Raw genomic sequence first — 18,704 nt, forward strand, 5'->3', positions numbered from 1 at the left:
GGCTGGGGTGGAGTGATGGGGGTTTAGTCGGCTCAGGGCCTCTGGTCGGCAGAAGAATCCAAGTTGTCGATCAATCTGCTCAAGCTAAGAGTGATCAGGCTGTGCCTCTCCACATGGTCGATGAGACTTCAGGGGCGTCCTTTCAGGATCAAGTCAGACAACGCCACGGCTGTGGCATTTGTCAATCACCAAGGGGGAACAAGAAGCTCAGACGCCGCACGGGAGGTCGCTCGTATACTTCGGTGGGCAGAGCAACACGTACCGGCCCTGTCGGCCATTTACATCCCGGTAGTGGAGAACAGGCAGGTGGGCTATCTAAGTCACCAGATGCTGGACCCAGGAGAATGGGCGTTGCATCCGGAGGTATTCGGGCTACTGTGCATGAGGTGAGGCACACCAGACGTGGATCTTCTGGCCTCCCGTCACAGTTGGAAGGTGCCGAGATTCGTGTCCAGGACGAGATCCGTGGGCAGACGCGCTGGTGGCTCTGTGGGATCAGTACCAGCTGATCTACGCCTTTCCTCCACTGAAACTGTTACCATGTCTGCTCCGCAGCGTGGAAGTCGAGGTGATCCCAGTGATTCTGGTCGCTCCAGATTGGCCTCAGCGTCCTTTGTACGCAGACCTAGTGCGCCTGGTGGCGGACGCCCCATGGCAACTGCCGTTGCGAGAGGACCTTCTGTCTCGAGGTTCGATTCTCCATCCTGCTTTACCATCGCTGGCTTTAACGGCATGGCTATTGAGAGCTAGGTGTTGGGGAACTGGGGTCTGTCGGACTCGGTGATCCCAACTATGTTGCGAGCACGGAAATCTTCTTCTCTGAAGATATATCATCATACCTGGAGAGCTCACATCTCCATGTGTGAGGAGAAAGGATGGCATCCATGCTCCTTTTCTATATCCAGGATCCTGCTGTTTCTTCAGCAAGGAGTAGACCAGAAATTGGCGTTAAGCACCATTAAGGGGCAAATATCAGCCTTTCAGGGGATGCTACATGTAGTCCCTCCGGTGCGTCCACCGTTACCCCCTTGGGATTTGAACCTGGTGTTATCGGCGCTTCAAAAACCGCCATTTGAAAATATCAGGGAGATTCCCCTGTTGACTTTCCCAGAAAGTGGTCTTTCTAGTGGCCATCGCATCAGCCAGGAGGGTTTCGGAACTGGCGGCTTTGTCCTGCAAGTCACCTTATCTGGTTATCCACAAGGATAAGGTGGTGTTGCATCCGCAACCGTCTTTTCTTCCGAAAGTGGTCTTGGCATTTCATATCAATGAGGACATTGTGTTACCATCTCTGTGTCCTAAGCTGAAACGCCCTAAGGAAGTGGCTCTTCACGCCCTGGACGTGGTTCGGGCTCTTAAGGTGTATTTGTCTGCCACTGCTCCCTTTCAGAAGTCAGACTCGCTGTTTATTTCGGTGGCTGGTCCAAAGAAAGGCATCTCGTCGGCCACCATTTCCAGGTGGATCAGATAGATTGTAGTGCAAGCCTACGCCTTGAAGGGGCAGGTGTCCCCTTTTCCGGTCACGGCCCACTCCACAAGGGCAATCGGAACGTCTTGGGCCTTCCGACACAAGTGTCTGTCGCTCAGGTGTGTAAAGCAGCGACCTGGTCGTCTGTCCACGCGTTTACCAAGTTCTACAAGGTAGACGTCAGTGCATCGGCTGATGCCTGTTTTGGTCGCAAAGTTTTGCAGGCAGCCGTATAGTTGCAATTGAATATGCAATATATTTTCTTTTTTCCTGGTTTTTCGATAAAAACGTAGTACCGTTAATGCACTGTTGCATTACGTTCCACAGTTTTTGGTGCGGTTGTGGGTAGTCATTCCTGTTGAGGGTACCCTGGTTTTGTGGTGGATTTCTCCATTCACTGTTGTTGTTGGTTGTTTTTTTTTTTTTTTTTTTTTTTTTTTTTTTTTTTTTTGCGGGGTAAAGTTTCACTAGTTCCCACTTGCCATGGTGGAATAAGTTTTCTATGCTGTTTTCCCACCCCTTGTTTGGCACTGCTTGGGGACATCCCAATGACTAAGAGAGGAGCTGTGTTGGTCGGTGAATATAAAAGAAAGTGGGATTTTTTTGTACTCGCCGTAAAATACTTTTCTCTGTAATTCACCGACCGACACAGCATCCGCCCCTCCTTTTTCTCTTTACGTTATACTGCTTGTTGACGTACTGATGACTGCATGGCAGGCTGGAGGGTTGTTGCCCAAGAGTTCTGAGTGTTACATAACAAATAATGCCTAGTATTCTCCTAGTGGCGGGCAAGACAACCCAATGGCTAAGAGAGGAGCTGTGTCGGTCGGTGAATTACAGAGAAAAGGATTTTACGAGTACAAAAAAATCCCATTTTTTTTATCTGGCAAATTTTCAACAGTATATACCCCAACAAAAATCAATAGATAAGTTGCTAATGCTTTTTAAAGGCTGGAAATGTATACCTCCAAAACAAGTTGGATATAGGGTAAACATTTTTTTACAGGTTGTGCAAAAGCACAACATGGTTCACGTTCGCCTTCAAAATATCAGAAGGACCGCCAAATTAATACCAAGGGCTGCTCAGAAATTAGAGGAATAAGCTATCAACTTGTACAGTTGAGGCACTTTCTAATCCAAGAGGGCTGCCACCTGCATGTGAAAAACTATTACATTGGTGTGCAGCTTTTTAGATCTTTGCATGCTGAAAAACACAGTAGCATATGGCACCATGAAGAAAAATGCAAAGAATTCCCACCATCTGGTTAAACAGCATCTACAGCAAGGCACATCAGGTTTATCAGCAAGAGAAACTGCTGGCTGTCAAGTTTACTGACTGGAAAGACATATATGCTGACAGTCCATCTACCCAGAGAGCACAGTGGCTGTAATGTAATTTGGGTCAGCTACACAAGGAAAAGTCACTTCTGTGTCACGGAATACAACAGCTGCAGCCAAAAGGTTTGAGAATGAAAAAATATAAATTTTCACAAAGTCTGCTGCTTCAGTGTTTTTAAATCTTTTTGACAGATGTTACTATGGTATACCGAAGTATAATTACTAGCATTTCATAAGTTTCAAAGGCTTTTATTGACATTAAGTTTATGCAGAGTCAATATTTGAAGTGTTGACTCTTCTTTTTCAAGACCTCTGCAATTCCCCCTGGCCTGCTGTCAGACATCTTCTGGGCCACATCCTGACTGATGGCAGCCCATTCTTGTATAATGCTTGGAGTTTGTCAGAATTTGCGGGGGTTTTTTGTTCACCTGCCTCTTGAGGATTGACTGCAAGTTCTCAAGGGGATTAAGGTCTGTGGAGTTTCCTGGCCATGGACCCAACATTTTGATGTTTTGTTCCCCAAGCCACTTAGTTATCACTTTTGCCTTATGGCAAGGTGCTCCATCATCCTGGAAAAGGCATTGTTTGTCACCAAACTGTTCTTGGATGGTTGGGAGAAGTTGTTCTCGGAGGATGTTTTTGTACCATTCTGTATTCATGGCTGTGTTCTTAGGAAAAATTGTGAGCGAGCCCTCTCCCTTGGCTGAGAAGCAACCCCACACATGAATGGTACCAGGATGCTTTACTGTTGGCATGACACAGAACTGACGGTAGCGCTCATCCTTTTCTTCTTCAGACAGGGTTTTTTCCAGATGGAATTCTCTTCCACAGGTGGTGATCTCAGTGGGGAGCATCGATAGTTTCAAAAAACTATTAGATAAGCACCGGAACGACCACAACATACAGAGATATACAATGTATTACTGACATATCACACACATAGGTTGGACTTGTCTTTTTTCAATCTCACCTACTATGTAACTATATGAACGGTACTCATTGGAAATCATAGGGTACTACTTGTAATGCGATTTTGCAGTAGCAAGTCGCACTAGTGGAAACATAGCCTAACCGTTGGAAACCCAAGGAGAGGTACTGCATGTACAGTAAAAATGGAACAAGATGTGAAACCTGTTACTATCGTCCCACCTATCCATCTAGACCAGGACTCTTCATCCAACAAGTGCCTGTAATGTATTTGGGATACCGGATCCATTTGATTTGGATTTATTGCCTTCTCTGAAGTAAATTGCAATTTATGTTTTTGGGCTCAACTACAGGTTCAGACTCCCCAAAAATGCACACATATGTGGTAGCCTTATGCAGATCAGGATTGTTGAAGGATTCATTTTTTTGTTTTTGTGGGTCATGATCATTTTTTTTTTTTTTTTTTTTTATAGTTTTTGTGCGACCCCAATTCCAAACAAATTGGGACGCTGTCAAAAATCAATATAAAAACAGAATGCAATGATTTGCAAATCTCAAACACATATTTTATTCCCAATAGAAAATGTACCATTTTGAAAAAAAAAAAAAAAGAGTAACTTTGAAATTGATGGCAGCAACAGACAAAAAAGTTGGAATAGGGTCAGGTTTACCCCTCTTCTTTTAGCAATACTTTAAATGTCTGTGAACTTAGGAGACCAGTTACTGGAAAGGAATGTTGCCCCATTCTTGCCTGATATAGGGTTCTAACTGCTCAACAGTCCTGGTTCTTCTTTGCCATATTTTTTTGATTCAAGGTGTGCCAAATATTTTCAGTTGATGAAAGGTCTGGATTGTATATGGGCCAGTTAACCACCCACCACAACTCTTCTACTACAAAGCCGTGCTGTTGTCATAGATACTGTATGCAGTTTAGCATTGTCCTGCTGAAATATGCAAGGCCTACATTCCATACGCACTAATACACCCCTATATCATCAGAGATGCAGGCTTTTGAACTGAGTGCTGATAACCCAGAAAGTCTCTCTTCTCTTTAGTCTGGAGGATGCGGCACCCATGGTTGCCAAAAAGAATGTTACATTTCAATTCATCTGACCACAGAACAGTTTTCCACTTTGCAACAGGCCATTTGTAATGAGCTTTGGCCCAGAGAAGATGGTGGCATATCTAGATAGAGCTTTACCTTGCTTTTTTGGCTGGCTCAGTGAAATTTGTTCAGACAGTGATTTTTGGAAGTATATCCGAGCCCATCACAGAACCATGGCTGTTTATAAGCAGTGCCATCTGAGGGCCAGAAGATCACATCCATCCAATATTGCTTTTTGGCATTGTCCCTTGCGCACAGAGATTTTTCCAGATTCTTGGAGTCTTTTGATTATATGTACTGTAGATGATGATGTATTTAAATTGGTTGTAAACCCTTTACAACCACTGTTCACTACAGGTCAGCCTATAATTAGCCTTACCTGTAGCTGCTGTGTATATCACCACAATCTCATTTGTGCCGTTGCTTCAGCTGACGTGCCGTTACCGGCAGCACCCGCACACAATATGTGAGTGATGTGATTGCAGTTCTGGCCGATCACCGTGCCGAAGCCAGCAATACCCAGAAGTTACTCCGGGAGACATGTTGCCGGGCAGAGCAGTGTGCCGGGACCACTGCAGGAGCTTCGATCTAAGGTGAGTATTTCATAATGAGCTTGTTTGCTATGCATACGAGCTCATTATGCCTTTGACTTACATGTTGTGCTTTTTTTATTTTTATTTTTATTTGTAGTGGGTTTACAACCACTTTAAAGTCTGCAATTTTACATTGAGGAACGTTTATTCTGAAATTGTCAATTTTCAGACACAGATTTTCAGTTAGGTGTAACTCTGTCCATTTTTACTTCTGAGACAATGACTCCCGAAGATCCCCTTTTTATACCAAATCATCTTACCGATCTGTTGTCCATTAACATATTAAATTGCAAAATGTTCTTCCAGCTCTTCCTTATTAGTACCACTTAATTTGACAGCTTTTTAATGCCCTGTCCCAACTATTTTGAGACATGTTGCTGGCATCAGTTTCAAAATGACCTTTTTTCTTAAAATACTAAATTCTTTCAGTTTAAACATTTGCTTTTTTTTCTATTGTGAATAAAATATGGGATTATGAGATTTGCAAATCATTGCTTTCTGTTTTTATGTAAACTTTTGGGCTAGTTTGCCTTTTGTTTTAGAAAAATCAGGAGATCTCCATTAAAATTTACCACCAAATGCCAAAATTGTTGTAAAAAAATAAAAAATCCACCTGGATGAACTAAGTACCCTGGTAAAGATATGTAACATTTTACTCACACATGCCAAAGTTACAAAGCTGGGTCAGGAGTTTTGTTTTACGATCGTCCGTGAAGGGCTTATGAGGAGTTTTGTTACTAAGTGGCACATTCTGCCTGTGGATCCTGGACATCTCTCACTTTAACAAAGTGCTTACCATTTTGGTTATGCATGTCCATTAATTTAGGAATCCCAATAATGACAGACTGAAATCCTTCTCTAGGGCCATGTGCCTTCGACAGGGACTACAATGGATGCTATTATCAAGGAAACTTAAGGCATAAGAGTGGCCACCTTACCCAGCAGTAGAAACTTGAGGAGCAGACTCGCAAGTCCTTTCCCACAGTTCAGAAGCATCCCATTTGTTTTACTGTGTCCTCAACTGTCCTGTTGAGACCCCTGCCCAAAGCTTGGCTGTGCTTTAACTAGAAAGACTTGACATTCTAAGCCTGCCAAATCCACATACATGCCTTTCCTGGCATGAAGGTGCCCCCCCATGGATGGATTGGCTCCTGACATTTTCAAACGCTTGGTATTCTTGCAGTCCCAGTGTTGTGGTGTCCAAGAGTTTTGTACACTGCTCCCTCACCACTTTCTCACCTCTATGTTCCTGTGTGTCCTCTGTACTGGGACAATTTCCATTGTATGGTCTCTTGCATCAAGACCACTTTGAGTAGTCGGAACAACTCTAATCTGTTTTGGAAGCCCATTAGAAAGAAGGGGAAGAAGAGTGGGGCTTTCAAAACCCTGGACCACTTTACTGACTGCGTGTGCAGTGATAGCTCATCACCCAGAGATGGAAGTGCAGGAGGGACCAGGGGGGTGTGCAGTGTATAGGTTGTTTGTTCACCTTTTCGATTTTTTTGTGAAAAGGTGAAGTTGCACTTTAAGTTCATACATTCCCATCCAGGAACTCTGCGATTCTTCCGCTTCTACATGAGTGTCTTGGATCTTATAGTGACCTTTTTTTAAGGCAGTTCTGTGTGCCCAGTTCTATTCAAGAAGTCTGCAATTTAACATTTGTTCATATTTAGAAAATTGGATCCAGTCTTTGGACACAGATTCGCTTAACACCAAAAACCATTGGTCCAGATTGACATAATAGCCTCACGCAGTTGCTGCAGGTTTGTCGGCTGCACATCCATGATGCCAATCTCCAGTTCTACTACATCCCAAAGGTGCTCTGTTGGATTGAGATCTGGTGACTGTGGAGGCCATTGGAGTACAGTGACCTCATTGTCACATTCAAGAAACCAGTGGTGAGATGATTTGAGCTTTGTGACATGGTGCATTATCCCGCTGGAAGTATCCATCAGAAGATGGGTACACTGTAATCATAAAGGGAGGGACATGGTCCGCAACAATACTCCAGGTAAGCAGTGGCATTTAAATAATTCCCTACACCACCACCAGCCTGAACCGTTCATACAAGCAGGATGGGTCCATGCTTTCATGTTGTAAATTTGCCCGTTTAGAAGACATTCACCCTGGATGCGGCCAATGTCATCACCGGCACGTGTTCTGAAGGTCTGGCATACCTTGCCGGAACTTCAGAACTTTGCGCCAGAACTGAGGGCTCCCACACGCATGTGCGGGAGTGACGTCACCTTGACTAAGACCAATCATTGCAATAGTAATACAAGCGATAGGGTTTTTTGTTTGTTTTTTTGACACACCAGTATGAGCTTAGTTCTACCTGTCTGCTGGACATCTCTTTCCACACCTTCCTGTCTTCCCTGCAAATTTTGCAGCGTCACCTCTGCTGCTGTTTATGTTCAATTTGTAAGGACTACATATCTAATGGTACCTTGCTGCCTGCAAGCAGTGATTCCTGTACTGACCCCACCTTCTGAAACTCCTCTCGGCACCTCTGTAGATCAGTAGGCAGTCTCTGTGAAATGTGCGACACAACAGTGCCTACTCACAGGGCTTAGTGAATACACAGACTGTCACAGACTTGAAGAAACTAAATTTGTGGGGATCTTCACAAAGCAAGATCTATCAGATTGACGGGAATAGCCTAACAATAATTGAAAATACAATGTGGAAATGAATATATGATTTCACCCTTTGACCATAGATATGCTTTAATAATCGCTTTCTCTACTCTAACCTACAAAGTATTTTCCTTGTTGCTGTCACCTTGGATGAATGAGTCTAAAATGGCAGCTTGATCCTTCAGAAGGGGCAAGGTGGTCTTGAGAGCTAGACCTTCCTTCCTTCCCAAGGTGGTCTCTGGATGTCGCCTTCATCAGGACTGCACCCTATTAAAATTGCCTGATATCTATCTGCTTCCTGGCTTTTCTGATGCTGATCTCTCCTTTTTTTTGTAGGCCGGTTCCTGCATTGCCAGGGAAAGTTCCTTTTCATATGGGATGCTCCGATGACTTTATTGAAACAAGAAGACAAGGGCTGCAGCAGTTTCTGGAACAGTAAGTCTTTATACAAATCTCAAGCAGTAAGGACACTTTTGCAGCACCAAATATGCCAACCTCCTGTGTGTCTCAAATGTTCCCACAAAAAAATGTGTTCAAAACAACATTTAAGTGTCTTCAATTAAATCTTTATACTTAAATTTTCTGGTTCTTCCCCTACAATTTTTATTATTTTCATAAGTTTGATGTATAGAAATATAAAGGAGTCTAGTGATGTGTGCAAAAGAGAGAGTTTTAGGAATAATGTAATATATACATTCAGTAACATATAGTTGTTAACCACTTAAGCCCCAGACCAATTTGCAGCCAAAGGACCAGGCCCCTTTTTGCGATTCGGCACTGTGTTGCTTTAACTGACAATTGCGCGGTTGTGTGACGTGGCTCCCAAACAAAATTGCCATCCTTTTTTTTTTTTTTCCCACAAATAGAGCTTTCTTTTGGTGGTATTTGATCACCTCTGCGGTTTTTATTTTTTGCGCTATAAACAAAAATAGAGCGACAATTTTGAAAAAAATGCAATATTTTTTACATTTTGCTATAATAAATATCCCCCAAAAATATATAAAAAAACCTTTTTTTTCCCCTCAGTTTAGGCCGATACGTATTCTTCTACATATTTTTGGTAAAAAAAAAAGATTGCAATTAGCTAGGCAATGACATTCCCTCAGCATTGTCACCTTAGAGAAGAAGGATGCACACTCCTACACAGGTGTGTTATGTCCAGTCCTGTGCCCTCTCCAAGTTAACCACTTCGCACCCAGGCCAATTCTGACATTTCTCTCCTACATGTAAAATTCATCATTTTTTTGCTATAAAATTACATAGAACTCCCAAACATTATATATGTTTTTTTAGCAAACCGAATACAATGGCGGTCATTGCAACTCTTTATCTCGCACAGTATTTGTGCAGCAATTTTTCGAACACTTTTTTTGGAATAAAAAAAGAGTTTTATGCTTTTAAAAACAAAACAAAATTAAAGTTAGCCCAATTCTTTTGCATAATGTGAAAGTCACGCCGAGTAAATAGATACCTAACATGTTATGCTTCAAAATTTTACATGCTCATGGAATGGCGCCAAACTTTGGTACTTAAAAATCCCCATAGGCGACGCTTTATTATTTTTTACTGGTTACATGTTTTGAGTTAGAGAGGAAGTCTAGAGCTAGAATTATTTCTCTGGCTCCAATGGAAGCAGTGAGTCGGTAGAAGTGCGGGAGGGGGGTACATCCCCTCCCACCGCCTGTAAGAACGATCAAGCGGCGGAACAGCTGATATGATCATTCTTATGGTGTAGGTAATCGCATACTAGCACATTATGTGAAACTTGCCTTAAAACAAAGCCCTCCAGTGGCGCCCTGTCACCGCTGACAGGGTTTCCATCTTCACCTGGTCTTCCTTCACTGTTTACAGCTTGCGTCTCTGAAGAAACAGCATGCTGTTACTTTATAGCGCATGCGCCAGTGACGTCACATACACAAGTAAATATCTACTGATTGGTGCACGTTTAGGAGATATTTACAGTACCTACAGGGAAGCCCTATCATAGGCTTACCTGTAGGTAAAATATTAATAAATGGCCTTTACTACCACTTTAAAGCGACTGCAGGGCGAGCAGGAGGGGTTATAGACTTTATTTATTTTTTTCACACCACAATTAAACTGCAAGAGGACCAAAAGGCCAAAATTGGAAAGATAAGGGAACCCATAATTTAGTGACACGTACCTAGCAGCTTCAGGCATCCAGACATCTACCGTATTTATCGGTGTATAACACGCACATTCATTTTAAGAAGGAAGTTTCAGGAAAAAACTTAAATTGTTGTATTGGCGTATAACACGCACACGCTATTTGCACCCGATTTTCATGGTGAAAAAGTGAGTGTTATACGCCAATAAATACAGTACATAGGTTTTTGGGAGACCTAATTCCCTGTGCCTGGTGAGACTGCTTTCTAGTGGTAAGGAGAGAGTATATACTCACTTGGGTGTAAACTTATCTGGATGAAGGATTTCTCTTCACAAATTTTCCTTGTCACCTTATCTCTGAACCTGTATGAGAACTCATTGGTTAACCCTTCATTACACGGATTTCAATTTGGGACTTTTCTTCAGTGTTTCAACTTTATTTTTGTGACTCTGCTTTAGTTTTTCATGTTACCATTTTTATATGTTAGGTATTTTTATTTCACAATTTTATTGGGATTATCTTCACCATTTAATTTTGATTGCATAATTCTAGTAGAATCTTATATTTTGGTATTCCACTTTTTATGACCTATTGGTTAACACATCATAAGTGTTTTCCATCCTATTTGGTTGACGTTTTTCTTATCATACATGTTTGAACTTTGCCTTAGTTTTCCTCATCCAAATGTTATTTTATTTTTTCACTAATCTATTTGATGTTTCTTTTCCCTTTTTTTTTTTTTTTTATTAATTGGGAATTGATCAAGTCTAGCGCTGCACCTATATCCTAATTATATTTTTGAGTTTTTTGTATTGAAGACTTTCGGTGCCGGCAGCTCTTTTACACTTTATTCAATATCAGTGTTTTATTTATTATTTTTTATTTCAAGCGCAGCGTTAACCATTTTGTTTTTTTACAATATAAACACGTTGCTACTTATATTTATACAGCTTCCTCAGCTTGTCTGTCAACATTACTGAACAACTCCAGTTGGTTATGACTAGCAATATACTGTTACTGGATAAATGTGAACCATTTGTGTGCTGTGGTTTTTTTTTATTTTATTTCATATTTGCAACAGAAATGTATATTTTCTCATATCGTCTTCCAGGACAGCCTTTGAGATATAGGGCTCCTCCCTCTGGGACAGGAAACACGTCAAGCCAATTAAATAAAAGGTGTGGTCCTCCAGGCCCTCCTCAGTTTTGTGTTTCCTGCCGGACGGGAAGGAGCACGTCTTGGAACTGGTAAGGGGAGCTCCTTCTCAGGGGTTTTACCTGGGGAGAGCGCCTGATGGACCTGGCCCTTAGCACCCCTCGGTCCAAACGAAGGGAGGAGAGGGTAGCTTTCAGTCCCCGCTGCCATTTAAACGTTCGGAGAGAACGGGACCCCGATACGCGGCAATCTCCCCCTCGGAGCGCTAACCGCTCGTACCTGTCGGTCGGAGGCGGCGGGAGACGTTCGCTCTACCGACCGGCGTTCGGGTACTGTGAGCGGTACGTTCGTAAGAACGCACGGCGTCGGGGCGGAGTTTTTGCGCTCTGGCGTACGGAAGTGCGAGAGACGCACTTCCGCCGGATTCGCGTCATCAGGGGGCGCCGCAGGACCCGTTCCAGTCCTTTGGGCGCGGCGGTGTGACTACAGGGTTGCCTGGAGCAGTGTGAAGGCTCAGAGAGACTGAGTGATACACAGGAACCATGGAGAGTGCGGTTGTGCAGGTGGACTCCGGTTCAACAGGCTCCAGTACCTCTCAGGTAAGCTTGGTGAGGGCAGACCAGGACTTACACTGGGGGGTGGGGGGTCACTCTGACCCGTAGCACCTTCCCGGGGTGGAGAACCTGCTGGTGAAGGGGGGCACTTCCTAAACAGACCCTAGAAGCACAGTGGTGTGGTCAGGGGTGGTATTTTAATGGGACCCTGTTTTTCTTTGTTTTTAGGTTAAACAGGACAGAGCCCAGATACCTTTACCCAGAAGGAAATGTGCCGTGTGTGGGGCTAAGTTAGGCACCGGTTGGGAGAAGCCGCTTTGCCCAGATTGTGTCAGTAGCCTGGTAAAAGAGGACTCGGTGACAGCTTGTCACAATGTTTTAACATCCGTAAAGGATGAGATTGCATCCACCTTCCAATCTTTTAAAAACATGATGGATAGGATGCAGGGTCCTTCTGTCTCTTTACCCAGAGCCGTGAGTATGCCTTCCTTATCCGAACCAAGTCAGGAGGAGGAGGTGGATAGGGAGAGGTTATCCAGGTCATTAGCCTCCTCTAGGACAGAGTCTACTTCAGAATCTGAGGGGGAGGAAGAGGCCATTAGATCAGCCAGATACAAGCTGTCTTTGGATGATGTGGGTGACCTCCTCAAGGCTATATATGACACCTTAGAGATCAGAGAAGAACAGGTCCAGCTTTCAAAACACGACATGATGTATCAAGGGTCGAGTGTAATGAAAGACAGGGTATTCCCCGTCCATAAGTCGCTAGTGGAGGCGATTCTGCTGGAGTGGGAACAACCGGAAAAAAGGCCATTTTTTTCAGGTAGCCTTAGAAGGAGGTTCCCTTTTGAATCGGATGCGGTGCATCCCTGGAACAAGGTTCCCAAATTAGACGCTCCCTTGGCTAAGGTCTCTAAGAAGACAGATTTGGCCTTTGATGATATGGGTTCACTCAGGGACCCTATGGATAAGAGGGGAGATCTGCTGCTCAAGAGAGCCTGGGATGCCTCTTCCATTGGGCTTAAACCGGCCCTAGCAGCTACCTGTGTGGCCAGAAACTTGGAGTGTTGGCTTACACAGTTACAATCACATATTTCTGCAGGTACTTCTAGGCAACAGCTGTTGAAGTCCTTTCCGCTACTGTTTAAAGCGGTGGGCTTTTTAGCGGATGCCTCTGCAGAATCAGTCAAACTGGCTGCTAGATCAGCAGCACTAGTGAACGCTGCCAGAAGGGCCGTTTGGCTTAAAACCTGGTCAGGAGACACAGCTTCAAAACTAAAGTTGTGTGGATTACCCTTTTCAGGGGACCATTTGTTTGGGCCCGGCCTACAAGAGGCGTTAGAGCGCACGCAGGATAAGAAGAAAGCTTTCCCAGAAAGGAAAAAGAGACCTGAAGGGAAACGCCTTTTTCGAAGCCCCAGGCAGCAAAACCTGCAGGAAAGGGAGGTTCGCCCCAAAAAGCATTGGACGGGTCACAAGGGAAGAGGCAGAGGAGGTATCTTATTCAATCCTCCTCAACCCTCCCCTAAAACCCAGTGACTCCTGCGTCCCGGTGGGAGGAAGACTGGGGAAGTTCCTCCCACAGTGGGAAGCTTCAACCGAAAGTCCGTTCATTCGAGATCTTGTAAGGAACGGCTACAGGTTGGAGTTTGGTTCAGTTCCCCTCCCGAACTTTCAAGTAACAAGGTTACCAAGGGACCAAGAGAAAGCAGAGGCTTTGGCTCTTCTTCTGGGGGATCTGGTGGACCAAGAAGTAATGGTGCAGGTACCTCAGGAGGAGCGAGGCTTGGGGGTTTACTCCCACGTATTTGTGGTAAAGAAACCTTCGGGGAAGTTCAGGTTAATACTGAATCTCCGTCCCCTGAACAGATTTATAAAATACAAGCGGTTCCGGATGGAGTCAATCTTCTCGGTAACCAAATTCCTGTTTCAGGGCTGCCACATGGCCACAGTGGATCTCAGGGATGCATATTTACATATCCCGATTCATCCGGAATCTCAGAGATTTCTCAGGTTGGCGGTGAGGTTGAACACGGGGGTGTTACACCTCCAGTTTCGAGCTCTCCCCTTCGGGCTTTCAGCCTCACCAAGAGTCTTTACAAAAGTTCTGGCAGAGGCACTGGCCCCATTAAGGCTCAAGGCTATAACAGTGATCCCATATCTGGACGATCTACTGTTCATAGCCCAGTCGGCCCAACAGCTGCAGAGGGACATACAGGAGGCCTTGGTTTTCCTGCGCTCACTGGGGTGGCTGATAAACCAGGAAAAATCCCAGCTGACCCCCTCACAGGAGGTCCTGTATCTAGGATACAGGATTTCTTCAGTGGAAATGAGAGTATTTCTTCCGGAGGAGAAGATCGGCAAGCTAGAGCAGGCGGTAGCCCAGCTTCAATCTGGTCGGGAAGCCCAGATCAGGGAGGTGATGAGAGTCCTAGGGTTGATGACATCATGCTTTCCAGCGGTGGCCTGGGCAAGACATCATCAGCGTCCTTTACAAAGACTCATGCTCCGTTATTGGGATGGCAGGCAGGAGAGCCTGGATCAGGTTATGCCCCTATCCTCGGCAGTCAGGAGGTCTCTTTGGTGGTGGCGGGCCAAGGTCAACCTAGACAGGGGTCTTCCCTGGTCCCCACAAGCTACGGTGGTGGTCACGACCGATGCCAGTGCGCTGGGTTGGGGTGCCCACCTAGAGGGAACCTTAGCCCAGGGTTCCTGGTCGAACCTAGAGACAGGTCGTTCCTCAAACCAGAAGGAACTTCTGGCAGTCTGGAAAGCTATAGAAACATTCCAGTCCCGGTTACATGGCAGGGATCTACAAGTTCGCTCAGACAATGTGACAGCAGTAGCCTACCTGAACAAGCAAGGGGGAACCAGAAGCCCTGCACTGCAGGTAATTGCGGACAAAATCTTCTGCTGGGCAGAGAAGAATTTGTCCTCAATATCAGCCATTCACCTAAAGGGAACCCAGAATTTCCTGGCCGACTTTCTCAGTCGCCAGAAAATAGGTCAGGACGAGTGGGCCCTCAACAAGGAAGTGTTCGAGGAGATAGTGTCATGCTGGGGAAGGCCAGAAATAGACCTATTTGCAACAGAAGGCAACAGGAAGGTGACACAATTTTTTTCGGTTCACCCACAGGATCGGGCCAGGGGGATAGACGCCCTTGCCAATCCATGGATGTTTGGCCTGTGTTACGCCTTTCCTCCCGTAAGGATGGTGGCGGAGGTTCTGCAGAAGTTCCGTTCGGAAACTACGGACCTCATTTTAGTAGCTCCTTTTTGGCCAAGGAGACCCTGGTTTGCCAGCATAAAGAGATTGGCCGTACATCCTCCGCTGTTTCTACCAGTCAGGGAGGACTTACTTTCCCAGGGGCCGATCCTGTGCCCTCAGATAGAGAGGCTCAAGCTTGCGGCCTGGTATCTGAGGAACAAATCTTAAGGTCACAGGGTTTCTCAGAGAGAGTGATTAAGACCTTGTTAGAATGCCGTAAACCTGTTACTAGGGCAATTTACGCCAAGGTAGGAAAGAGGTTTAATTCCTGGTTGCGAGAACAGGGGATTGCAAGTCCCGGGGTCCCGGCAGTCCTAGATTTTCTACAAGCAGGGGTAGAACTGGGCCTATCTATCAGCACTCTAAAGGTACAGGTGGCGGCCTTAAGTGTTTTCCTTCAGTCCTCCCTTCAGCAGAATCCATTTGTCAGGAACTTCTTCAAGGCTCTATCTAGATCCAGGCCTGTGAGAATGAAGTCCTGTCCTACTTGGGATTTGGCCTTGGTTCTTAGAGCTCTGACCCAAGATCCATTTGAACCATTAGAGGGAGCTTCACTTAAGTGGGTTGTACTAAAGACTGTATTTTTGATAGCGATCACGTCAGCTAGAAGGGTCAGTGATCTACAAGCGCTCTCGGTCAGAGAGCCATTTCTGTTAATCTTAGAGGACAGGGTAGTACTTAAGACTGATCCTAGTTTTCTTCCTAAAGTCGTGTCCACTTTTCATAGGACACAGGATATTATTTTGCCAACTTTTTTCTCAACCTCAGACAAGGATGAGGCGAGATCTTTAAGTTTGTTAGACGTCAGGAGAAGTCTATTGATTTTTTTAGAAGCCACTAAGGTCTTCAGGAAGTCAGACTCACTTTTTGTTAATTTTTCGGGCGCCCGCAAGGGCTGCAAGGCGTCCAAAGCGTCTATCGCCAGGTGGATACGAATGGCGATAGTTAAAGCCTACGAGTTAGAGGGGAAGCAGGCACCCTTAGTTAAGGCACACTCTACAAGGGCGGTTTCCGCATCATGGGCAGAGAGGGCTGGAGCCTCTCCGGAGGAGATCTGCAAAGCAGCAACATGGTCCAGCTACTCAACGTTCGCAAGACATTACCGTCTGGATTTATGGTCTGATAAAGAGCAGACTTTTGGACGTAAGGTCCTCCAGGCAGTGGTCCCGCCCTGACAAGGTGAGCTCCTTGCTTATCATCTCAAAGGCTGTCCTGGAAGACGATATGAGAAAACCGGAGTTAGACTTACCGGTAACTCTTTTTCTAGGAGTCTTCCAGGACAGCCTGGCTTCCCACCCAAAGTTGTTTAAATTGGACTAAGTGGTGAGGATGTGTATTAACATGATTGTTAGTGTGTTATGTCTTTCAGAGCCTCCCGGCGGTTCTTGGAGTAAAACTGAGGAGGGCCTGGAGGACCACACCTTTTATTTAATTGGCTTGACGTGTTTCCTGTCCCAGAGGGAGGAGCCCTATATCTCAAAGGCTGTCCTGGAAGACTCCTAGAAAAAGAGTTACCGGTAAGTCTAACTCCGGTTTTTGTGACTGTTCGTTTTATTCTTTTGCTGGTTTACTTTAATATCTGCTTTAATATACTCACCGGCCACTTTATTACACATCAGAAGATGGGTACACTGTAGTCATAAAGGGATGGACATGGTCAGTAACAATACTCAGGTGGTGTTTAAATGATGCTCAATTGGTACTAAGGGGCCCAAAGTGTACTAAGAATATATCCCCCACACCATTACACCACCAGCCTGCTGAACCATTGACACAAGGCGGGATGGATCCATGCTTTCATGTTCTTTACACCAAATTCTGACCCTCCATCTGAATGTCACAGCTGAAATCGAGACTCCTCAGACCAGGCAATGTTTTTCCAATCTTCTCTTGTCCAGTTTTAGTGATCTGTGCAAATTGTAGCCTCAGTTCCCTGTTCTTAGCTGACAGGAGTGGCACCCAGTGTGGTCTTCTGCTGCTGTAGCCCATCTGCTTCAAGGTTGGATTTGTTGTGCATTCAGAGCTGGTATTCTGCATACCTTGGATGTAACAAGTGGTTATCTGAGTTACTGTGGCCTTTCTATCATCTCGAACCAGTCTGCCTAGCCTCCTCAGACATCAACAAGGCATTTTCATCCACACAACTGCTGCTGTCTTTCTTGGACCATTCTCTGTAATCCCTGGAGATGGTTGTGCATTAAAATCCCAGTAGATCAGCAGTTTTTTTTAAATATTCAGACCAGCCCGTCTGGCATCAACAACCATGCCACGTTCAAAGTCACTTACATCCCCTTTCTTCCCCATTCTGATGCTCGGTTTGAACTTCAGCAAGTTGTCTTCACCACATCTAAATGCATTGAGTTGCTGCCATGTGATTGGCTGATTAGCAATTTGTGTTACCAAGCAAATGAGCAGGTGTACCTAATAAAGTGTCCGGTGAGTGTATCAGGTCTGTGGTCTCATATAGAATGTTGTAGCCAACAGTTTACTTCTGCAGATGATTTGCTATTTGTCAATGATATTTCTTGTTCTTAAACACTCTCCACTACAAAGCTAAAGTGGACCCACTACACTGCTTTACCTTTTCCTAGCAGTGGTTTGTTTTCATGGGAGAGCATCTTTTTGTTTCAGAGATTTTTGTGTGCTGATTCTCTACCAGTAGATGGCAGTGTGAGAATGGAAGAAGGCTTAGCTCTCAGCTTATCTCATAGCACATATTACAATGCCAGGTTTGGTTCTCTCTCCTGCATCCACATTGGAAAAGGAAACAGGAAGTATGGATTCAGACCGGAATATACAGATAAGATATTAAATCTTCATCTTTAAAAACATGGAATTACTTCTTCTAGTGCCAACCATACCTCCTATTGCATGTACAGGTATTGCATGGAGGGGAAGTAAAGGAAAAAGTACCTAATAGGTTCACAGAGAGAATAAAAAAAGCAGATGGAAATAAAAAAATAAAAAAAGATGTAAACCCAGTCACTAAAACCTAATGGATTATTTAACATACTGATTACGTTTCAAATCTTTTTAAATGTACAGCTTTCAATGAATGATTCTTACTAATCCTGCCATCAAAAGGCCTTGTTTAGGCACTTCCTGTTATAGGGTGACAACATAAGAACAGGATATGAGAAAAAAGTCTTCCCAAAGTGAGGGGAAATCCCCTCTTAAGGCCCTGTTTACACTAGTGTGATGTGATTTTGATCCAATCTTTGATTTTGTAGTACAACTGCAGTGTACATTTTTTGATGTTTTTTTAATGCGTTTACTACTGTGACTAATTTTTGCTGTCAGCAACAGGGATAAGTCATTGGTTGCTAAGGAGCTGGCACGTGCTGGTGTCCTAACAACCATGAATCATTTCTGCTATCAGCGGGGGATTCTCTCATAAACAAAAGCCAGCATTGAAGTATATCCCCAGTGAAGTGACTGGCCTCAGGTTATACACAGAGATTAAACAAATCCTCCTACATAAGTTGTACCTGTTTATCTGCAGTCTTCTCTACATCCATTCAAAGTGCTGAAT

At 44.5% G+C, this 18,704-nt stretch overlaps 1 protein-coding gene across 4 annotated transcripts in view; it reads left to right on the forward strand.

The window, feature by feature from the left end:
- SNX11 (sorting nexin 11) overlaps positions 1–18,704 on the forward strand; it is an 85,865-nt gene that overhangs the window by 64,587 nt on the left and 2,574 nt on the right. For all 4 annotated transcript variants that reach the window (XM_077459759.1, XM_077459760.1, XM_077459758.1 and 1 more), the window contains exon 5: positions 8,404–8,502. In XM_077459759.1, coding sequence (XP_077315885.1) covers positions 8,404–8,502 — 99 coding nt within the window. The remainder of the gene's footprint in view (positions 1–8,403; positions 8,503–18,704) is intronic.

This window comes from Lithobates pipiens, unplaced genomic scaffold (genome assembly GCF_037356315.1).
Source record: "Lithobates pipiens isolate NorthernLeopardFrog02 unplaced genomic scaffold, aLitPip1_a1.2 Scaffold_28, whole genome shotgun sequence".
In the NCBI taxonomy this organism is placed as follows: Eukaryota; Metazoa; Chordata; class Amphibia; order Anura; family Ranidae; genus Lithobates; species Lithobates pipiens.